Source organism: Notothenia coriiceps, unplaced genomic scaffold, assembly GCF_000735185.1.
Source record: "Notothenia coriiceps isolate Sejong01 unplaced genomic scaffold, NC01 NC01_scaffold00012234, whole genome shotgun sequence".
Classification (NCBI taxonomy): Eukaryota; Metazoa; Chordata; class Actinopteri; order Perciformes; family Nototheniidae; genus Notothenia; species Notothenia coriiceps.
In genome coordinates, this window is record NW_011344935.1 from 1 (window position 1) to 9,607 (window position 9,607).

General features: G+C 41.9%; 1 protein-coding gene across 1 annotated transcript; it reads right to left on the minus strand.

The window, feature by feature from the left end:
• Window positions 1-1,835: 1,835 nt before the first annotated feature.
• LOC104947281 (glycogen debranching enzyme) lies at window positions 1,836-9,097 on the minus strand (the record flags this gene model as incomplete). Its single annotated transcript, XM_010773260.1, has 10 exons — window positions 8,502-9,097; window positions 7,312-7,475; window positions 7,106-7,207; window positions 5,932-6,087; window positions 4,130-4,280; window positions 3,890-4,014; window positions 3,680-3,792; window positions 3,371-3,505; window positions 2,645-2,775; window positions 1,836-2,028 (listed from the first exon to the last, which is right to left on the minus strand). Coding segments are annotated over exons 1-10 (1,421 nt in total), but the record flags the coding sequence as incomplete, so codon positions are not given.
• Between the last annotated feature and the right edge of the window lie 510 nt (window positions 9,098-9,607).

The window sequence follows — 9,607 nt, forward strand, 5'->3', positions numbered from 1 at the left end:
ACCGTTTTGTCTCTGTTTACACTTCAGAGTTGAGAGAGACATGTTTTTAGAGTTGCTATCATAGGACCACCGTTACTAGCACCACTAGATGCACTTTCAAAAAACGTGCTGCGTTGTGGTTTGGTGGTTTCTATGCAACGCGGAGTGTTCCGTTCATGGTCTGTACTAGTGTAGGAATTTGGCAACGGGAGGCTAGGCCACTCGGGAGTTGGTTCTGGGCCGCACCTGGCCCGCGGGCCGCCAGTTGAATAGGTCTATGCGTACGCACTAAGCACAAAACGGGAGGGACGAGAAACTGCGACACCGTTGGCAGAAAGAAGAATGGAGAGAAATATGTGGGAATAATACCATAAATAAAATGTTACCTCTCATTTACCATATATGAAGAATTCATTTTCAAACATTGATTAAAGCCAATCTTAAAATGATTTAACAAACGCCTGTTTGAGACTCCTCAGTGCACACAAAAACATAACTTGGAGAAATAAATAAATACGGATATGTTATTTAAAACCACCTCGAATATGTTGTGTTAATGTTATGAAATGTTTTCTCATAAATGATGCGGTAAGCAGGAGGACAGAATTACGTCTAAACTGACGCCGTTTAGCATTTCTATAGGTTGTACGAGCATGCTTTTATATACTATCATGTTTAATCATGTTTTATGCCGTTTGCTAAGACTTGATAAGTCGCTCATAAAACACAGGGGGTATGGAAACTAAGAACACAATATGTGGTCAATTGTACAGCTAATATAACACAACACATTAGTTGTATTTCCTTTAACTGGTGGATATAGAGTTGATGCGGAGGGGGGGGTTGAGATGCACAGGCTGCAGTGGAGACGCTGCGCAAAGCTGATCGACGGCTGGGACACAAACCACCAAATACGAAAACATAATTCAGATCCAGTCGTCATGACTCCACTCCGGACGGATTCCCTGATCATTTCTTACAGTTTCTCATCAAGGGGGTGTCTCCTGTCCCCGGTACAAACACACTGCCTGAGGAAGGCTATGTGTCTTTTTTTTGTCATGAACCTTTTTCGGGCCACTTATTTATTTTGGTGACGATCCGACCTCCATGCTGCTACTCTGTTTCAAACTGCATCAACCAAACAATATGATTTATCTCCACCTCCCCAAAATAACCAAAATCTGACATGGTGTGAGATGTCTTTTTTAGCTGTTCTGTCGTCATTTCCTGCTATCTTCTTCATAAAGTCAGTCAAAATGAATGAATGAATGGGCATTTCTTTGACTATTTATAGGCAAATATGGGTGTTACTTGAACCCCGCAAAAGCTGCAACGCATTTCGAGTCGATTGTGATTTATAAAGGGAAACCGGCGTAGGAAGTGCTGTACACACTTTCCTCGCCGGTACGCAATGTTTGGTGAATCGGAAAATGTCGGAACATTTCTGTACCTATTTTTTGTATTTCTACTACGTAAGCAACCTTCCCATGTGAATCCTACGCACGGCGTTATAAATGAGGCCCCTGAGCCGGCCCGGCTAAAATAACTGGATGGCCTACCTGCCTGTCAGCCTTCTATCTGCGCACAAACTTATCTCGTGCCTTCATTGGTCATGTTGTCGTTCGTGTGTGTTGGAGGAGGAGCTCTGTAAGGAAGTGGCAGATTTTTTCCGGCTGTGTATTTTCCAATTCTAGCGCACTCGAGTTGGTTTCTCCAAAATGACCTACCCCACCTTTAAGTCTTGTAAATACTGTTCCCTACACCTTCATTGTGCTCAACTCTCATGAGATAAAATCAAAGACGGATTCCTCAAAACCTGAACACTTAAAACCAAATGTATCTGAAAGGCTGAATACCAGAAGAGACAAATGAAATGTGTCTTTTTGTATTGGTGGCCCTGTAGGCTGCTCACCTGTTGCAGTTGTCCCTCTCTGCGTGTCAGTCTGTTGGCGACAAAGTCTATGAGCCAGTCCCCTTGTCTGAGGTTGCCACACACAGGATGGCCCAGGTCATTGTTGGCACGGATGTCAGCCAGCACTGATATCAGACCTGAAGCAACAAAATCAACTGACCTCAGGCCCTGTGTCCACACGGAATATGATTCTGGCAGACAGTCACTTCTCCCACTTTTTTTTTTTTTCAATTACAATCACCGCTTTTAGAGGACAGACTGCCTTTTATCTATACGTATGTTCAGGCTACTTTATTTTTGTTCAAGATTTCAGCATGAACACCAAATAGAAGATCCATAGAGCGAAAAGGATGGTGAGTGTTGATAAAAGTACAACACTCGCCAACAGCTACAGTGTCTTTGTTAAGATTTGTCAACCGTATGTTGGACACATGGGGCTTAAAAACTACATTCTACTCTAGCCTCTATAGTGAACTCCCCAGCGCATATCTGAAAAGTAGAAATATTTTCACTTCAAAGCATTCGGAACGGCCCACAAAGAAGGCGGGACGTTATAATACAGCTACTTAACTTTACTACCTTGGGTGTGTAGTTGTCTTATATGTATTTTATAAAGGTGTACTTGCCTTTTTATTTAATATGTTATTGTACTTAGCACATCCTGATTTGAGGAAATATTATAGTTTATTATAGTACACTGTAAACTATATAGAACACCGTATAGTGTCTCAATTTGAAACTGTGTGTAACTACCTTGTAGTCCAGCATATTTGAGGCTCTCCCATCCTGGGATCCCGTAGCAGCCTCCACCATCTTCCTGTTCCTCAGCGTCACAGCGGAAAAGCAGGATGTTCAGGTCGGCTAACGTCAGCCTGGACATCAGTCTGTGGAACACGTTTAACACCAACGAGTGTCATCATCTTTGTCATTCCACACCTCTTATGTACACTCAAGCTGTCCCATTCCATCAAAGGGAAATTTACTAGATGTCTTGTTTAATACACATTTATAAAAAGTAAGCACAGCAGTGTAATGAGAAAAATTATATAACAAGCAGACATATGGTTTTTAATTCCTTGTTTTCCTCTCCTTGTCCAAATATGGTGCCTACATTTCCCATAATGCAACTCAATGACAGTAGCAGTTGCTTGTAGCAAGACTTACAATAAATCTGCTGAACTTCACACCTCCAGAGTTTTAATTCTTCTTACAGCCAACCGACACTAGCTCGAGTGACACTTGAGGAAATTCAATCAGAGTTTCTGAGACACTCAAGACTTCATGCAACCTTTGGCACATGTGCATAACTCTACAACATCTGTAGACAAAGTTTGACATGTGAAGTTGAGTCACTGTTTGCCTCTAAACCTTCATAACAAATGTTAGAGTTATGAAAGATAGTTAAGGCGGGTTTAACCTTACTCTGTTCATACCATAAGAAAATATTTACAGTGAGTGACGTGTGGACATTTTACTCACTGTGCCAGGGGTTTGGTCAGAATCTCTGGCAGGTGTTCATCTGCTACACTGCCTCTCCTGTATTTTGGGCTGAACTGAGTCAGATAAAATCTCAGCACCCCCACCAGCTTCTGGGCCTTGGGGTCCAAACTAACCCTGTGAGGAAAAGAGGGAGAGACACAGAAAACCTTGAATTAAAAAGGATTTCATTGCTAACAAACTAATGTTAAAGCTTTCAAAAAACAATGAAATAGTGATAAATGTGCCTTGTAATGTTTGAATGATGATGCAAATACACAGTCCTTATTTCCCTTCAGTGCTGAGGTTTACCTGAAGGCGATGACGCTGCCAGGTGTCAAATTCTGAAAGGTGATTTCCTCCATAAACTCTGATATACCTTTAGAAGTCACTCCAGCTTGCTTAACCACTGTACTCTCCTGTAACTACATATATATACTGAATGTTATAATAGTTTAAATGATCTCATTTATATCAATAATACTCAGAATTACAGTGATTCCAAAAATGATCAATATTTACCAATATATGCTCCTTTATTTCCACAGTGTACTCTGGCATGCCGTTGATGTATTTGTCATCCTTCTTATAACTCCCAGCATGCCTTTCCACTGTCCTGGCCTCCAGCACCACTTCCTCTATTTTTCCTAGAGAGAGAGAGACAAAGAGAGGGGGATAGATTATCATACAAAGATGCAACAACGTAGTTAGATATACAAGTTGGAGATTTGTTATAGACAGGTGATAATGTAATTTCCATACCAGGTATGAACATGGGTGGGATGTTGGTGTCATATTTGTGTGTTTGTGGGTTCCAGAAGGCCGTCCTGCACACGGCCACCACAGACTGGTGTGTGCTGGGACAGTGGCGAGTCACTGCAACAACATCTGCATCCACCTGGTCCACAAACACCTGCAGGACCAGATGAGATCGATGGATATGATACACATTTAATTTTTCCTTATTATATCAACACACATACAAAGTTAATTATGGGTTAAGTATAACCTTTTTTTCTTTTTTTTATAAATACTCGTACTCGTTCCTTTATTGAAGTGATAGTGTGTAAGGAGGAGGTAGAGGGGATGACTTGCAGCAAAGGGTCTGCAATGGCATCCAAGGTTTCCTTTTGCCACTATAGAGCGGGGTTGACGACACGCAATCCAAAGCAATAAGCAGCCGAAGGTTTTCAGTCAAAAAATGTAATTCATTGACAAAAAAGTATTGACTTAAATAGTCTCAAAATAGCAAATCTAAATCAATATTTCGGCGATATACTTTCCTATATAAACTATACTTTGCAGTCAAATTTGCAACACCAATCTCTGTTTACAATTTGCGGTCGCGGTCGAAAAACTGTTCCGCTCCCCGTCTCATCAGGTCTCAGAGCAGCCGCGGCTTGTCCCAATTACCTCTTAAATAAAAACCGTAAGGTACAAGAAACAGATCATATTTACGATTTAAAATAAACAATAATTTCATCAAAAGATATTCACCATGGCAATATAAATCCTTTTCCATCATTAATTCATTTATCAAATTATGAAGCTAAATAATAACGTTGACTTCATTGTGGCTCTAACAGGGTCCTAGGCTCGAATTCGAACCCGAGCTCTACCGCAGCATGTATTATTTGAGTATATTCCTATCTATTAGTATATTAGTATATTATATATAATATATTAGTATGTATATTACTATATCAATATTCTAATATTAAAACATTAGACGTTGCATATTTTGTTAGAAGAATGTTCTTTCACGGTAGGAATTATTTAAGGAGGCCTTGTTTTCATTAGAGGCCAAAATATGTTTATGACTATTCTAAGAATCAGTTAGACAGTTGTTTACCAGGTCTCTGCTCATTGTATTTCCATCACATTATGGATGTACCTATATCAGGCTCTACGTAAATCCTGAGTGCTAATGCCTAGCAAGCTCGTAACTAAACCTTTCCTTATGTGTGGCAAACTTATATCTGGAGAAATGTGTGGGTGCCTTCCTGTCAGGCTGAAAGTTAATCTCCTCTCTGCTGCAGCTGCGTCCAGCCACCTGGTGTTCGGTGTAGGTGTTTAGGGTGAAAGGTGTACATCCAGTTTGTGATGGTGTCGAGGACAATACCCATAATCTTCCAAAATGTCTCTCTTCCTAGTCATCGGGCCATTCTGAAAGTCCCAAATGATTTCCCCTAATGGTGCCACTAGTCACGTCCAAGGCGTCACAGCCACACTGTGAGGTCAGTTCTGAACCTGCCCAGTACCGCCTTAATCATACCCATGTGTTACAGATGTCTTCCTGCATTCAGCTATGGACTGGTTATACATTCCTGGGGTTGGAAGAGGAAGTCAGTGGCTCTTGGTTGGAGGAGCAGGCAGCATTTTTTGTTAAAAGTTATTTGTTTAATAGATTATGCTTGGACTCTAGAGCATTTCTATTTGCTTTTTATATAATTAACCTATTTTTTCATTTTATTTTATTACCAGTCCATAAAATGCTATATACTGTGCATAAATAAAATCCCTATTTTTCTCCCCTCTCTCAGAGCTCTGAGAGTGGTTCATACCTGGATGAAGCCTTGTGAGGCCAGCTCCTGGTGCAGCTTATTCAGGGCCAGTTTCCCAGCTATGATGCCTGTCTGAGGTCCAACCTCACCGCCAGAGGAGGGGGCTGCTGAAGGGTTCCACTTGGGGTAAAATCGCTCCTCCTTCACAACAGAGATCTACACACACACACACACACACACACACACACACACACACACACACACACACACACACACACACACACACACACACACACACACACACACACTTCTTATAATGAATGAATTCTGTTCCACTGTAGCAAGTTGAGCAGCTGTGTGTAACATCCAGTACATGTTTGTGATACATTATAAAACTCTATGCAGTGGGATCAGAGGTGAGTTTCACATTCATTTAGTTTATTTGTTTGTAAATATTTGTTTGTAAACCGTGGAATGGGGCTAAAAAATTGTGTGAGCATCCACACCTGTACACATACAATAAAGCAATCTCATGATTCAGGTTTTATTGTCTAATGCACAAAATCTACACCATAGTTGTTGGCAATGAAAATATGTGAAGTCCCGGTCCTGGCCTCCAGTGCAACACACAGTATACTTAAGACATAGGAAGTCAAATACTGCAAAAACAAAATAGTGCAAGTGATACAGTGGTGCAAGTAAAAAGCAGGAATGAGTAAACTATGTTCATAAAGGATAGAATAAGATGAACAGAATGTAAAATGAAATACTGTACAGTAGAATAAAATACTCTTTCTAGCTAGCTATTGATTGATTGTCAGTTTATTTCGATTATAAGCAGCTGTTTCAGCGTGAGCCAAGCTAAACTATCAAAAATAAATCTTGCAGCTTTTAGTTTTTTAACACAATCACAAACAAGAATGAATAATAGAAGGTGATAGTTGAGTGTACGATTAGCGTAATCTACAGACCCCCGTACACCTAAACTTCTTTTTTTTCAAATGTTTGTTTGGTTAAGTTGGAGACTTGTTAAATCCTGATTTTTACAATCGAATCATTGACCGACAAACACATGACACTCTAGCTACAGTATACATAGAGATGTTCAAACTACAAAAGTCATGACTTAAGAGAAAATAAACTAGCATTAACCCTGTTTATATATTTGCATGAATATGATGATATTGAGGAATTCGTCTCACACAAGATATAAATACAGTTACTAATAACTCACCTGATGTGGCATTAACTCATCATATCCTCTGGTGGAGCCGGTAGCACAGCAGGCCATGGACACCATCGCTGAGCTGGGGAGGGAGTCCAGTGCTGAGCGCAGCTGTAACACACAAACATCAATGTACACACCTTTAAACACAGAATGCATTGTGCCTACTAAAGCAAATGGTTATTAACATCTTCAGACCAAACCCAGGGACCCACCTGTATGGGACACTCGTTGTCATGGGTAACATCAAGGAACATGGCGTGTGCAATGGAGGGCATGAGTGGGCGGAGGCTGGGCTGAACAAAGGCCCCGACCGGCTCTCCCCCGTAGCGGTGGACCAGCCGGCCCTGCTCATGGCTGTCCCCGGCTGACATGGCCTCTGTGGACAGGGAGGGACAGCTTTCACAACACATGCAGGTTCACAGGCACTGCAGTTCAACACAGGCTCACATTAAGGACACATGCTCACCAAGGCTAAGCTTACAATCATGACAAGAATACTCCCTTTTTCCTATAAATGTTTTTTTTCATTTTTCTATTTCCGGCATTACTCACACTATTGGTGCAGTGGAGAATTTGTTGGTATAGAGTCGTGCAGTGATGACGTGTTTTTGTAGTGCAACCCTGAAGTTAGCATCCTAAGGGCTCCCTCAACTAAAAGCCAGTTGGATCTTTCCATTGGATTTCGGAATATTGCAGGAAATAAGATCTGTGGCAAACACACGTTTATCTTACGTACCTACGTTTTGTTCGGCAGGATTATCCCCACATATTAACACCACTTAGGGATTTTAAAGAGTAAATGCAATCCCCAGAAGTAAAAAGCTAACATTAGGCTATAAACAAACTACATCACGGCCACATGGCCGTAAATCATTACTGCTAAGCTAAAGGTGGCAAATGTTCGGCGTGATGACGTTGAGTAGTTTATTTAGACACCGTTTTTATGAAAAATAGAAGCTTCAGACATTCACCAGCGGGGTATTTAATGACATAGTTTATAGAGCAAAACATGAAATCTCTTTAGCTTAGACCTTATTTTAGCTGTGTAACCAAAAACACGTTCAAAACAACGATGACTTGAGACAAAGGAACCAGAAGCGGTAAATGATGAACTCATTTCTGGGTTTTAAGACTGATTCCTGCACCGCTTTGTTTGCACTTTGTCACAATTTGTGACAAATTGGAGGCAAAACCACTCAGTAAGTGAGAGTTGTGATGGTGCTTTCAGGAGTACATGGATGACAGCCTTCACTTTCACCTTTTTTTGAACGGGCTTTGTCTCACGTTATTTGTACTGCATGTAACATAAAGCAGCATAAATACACAAACTGTCAACTTTGTCATTATTATTAAATACACTTTGCATATAAGGGCATGTAGTGTGGTGATTGTGGACGTGTACCTCGTATGAGCGATGAGATCCCTAGCTTGGTGACGAAGACATTATCCAGCTCCTCACTGCCAGTGAACAGCTCAGCCACCACATACAGGTTAGGACACACTGTCCGGGCAGCGTCCAGCAGGAACTGATCACACACAGCAACACACAGCATACAGAGGTGAAGGGCGAGGAGGAGGAAGGAAAATGGAGGAAGAGGAGATATACAGAAGAGGGGAAAGAGAGAAGAAGAGATAGGGAGGAGATGGACAGAAGAGAAGGAGCAAATATAGGAGAAGGATATGGGCAGAGATTGAGGACGAGAGAGGTAAAGGGGTGGGGAGCAGGAGAAAGAAGGAGAAATAGGGAGGAGATGGTCAGAAAAGGAGGGAGCGGAGGACAGAAGGGCAAAAGGATGAGAGAGGGGGAGAGATAGGGAAGATGCAAAGAGAAAAGGGAGATGATAGATTGAAAGGAGGAGAGACAGAGGAGGTGGACAGAGAATAAGGTGAAGGCGGAGAAAGGAGAGATAGTGAAGAAAATATGGACAGAGTGAGGAGGAGAAAGGGGGAATGGACAGGGAGGAAAACGGAGGAGGGTGGGAGGAAGGGAAGATGGAACAAAAAAGAGGAGGAAGGAGAGAAAGGGATGAGAGAGAAAAGTAGGAGGAGAGGAAAGAGAGTTAGGGAGAAGATGGAGAGTGGTGGTGAAAGTGGAGGAGAAAACACAGTGTGGAGGAGAGATATGTGAAGGGAATGCAGCCAGTGAGTCAGAGAGCACAGCATGCAGTCACACAGTGCAGGAGTGGGAGAGGAGGAGAGGAGGTGTGATGAGGAAGAATGGAGTTAAAGGAGACAGAGATAAAACACTGTGAGTTGGTGCAGAGTATTGTACCTCGTACAAGGCTGCTAATTCCCAGCCGGTTCACAAACACATTGTCAATGAGCTCGCTGCCTGTGAACAGCTCAGCTATCACATACAGGTCGGGTCTGACAGATCGAGCTGCGTCTAACATGGCCTGCACAGCCCAACACACACACACACACACACACACACACACACACACACACACACACACACACCACACACACACACACACACACACACACACACACACACACATCACACAC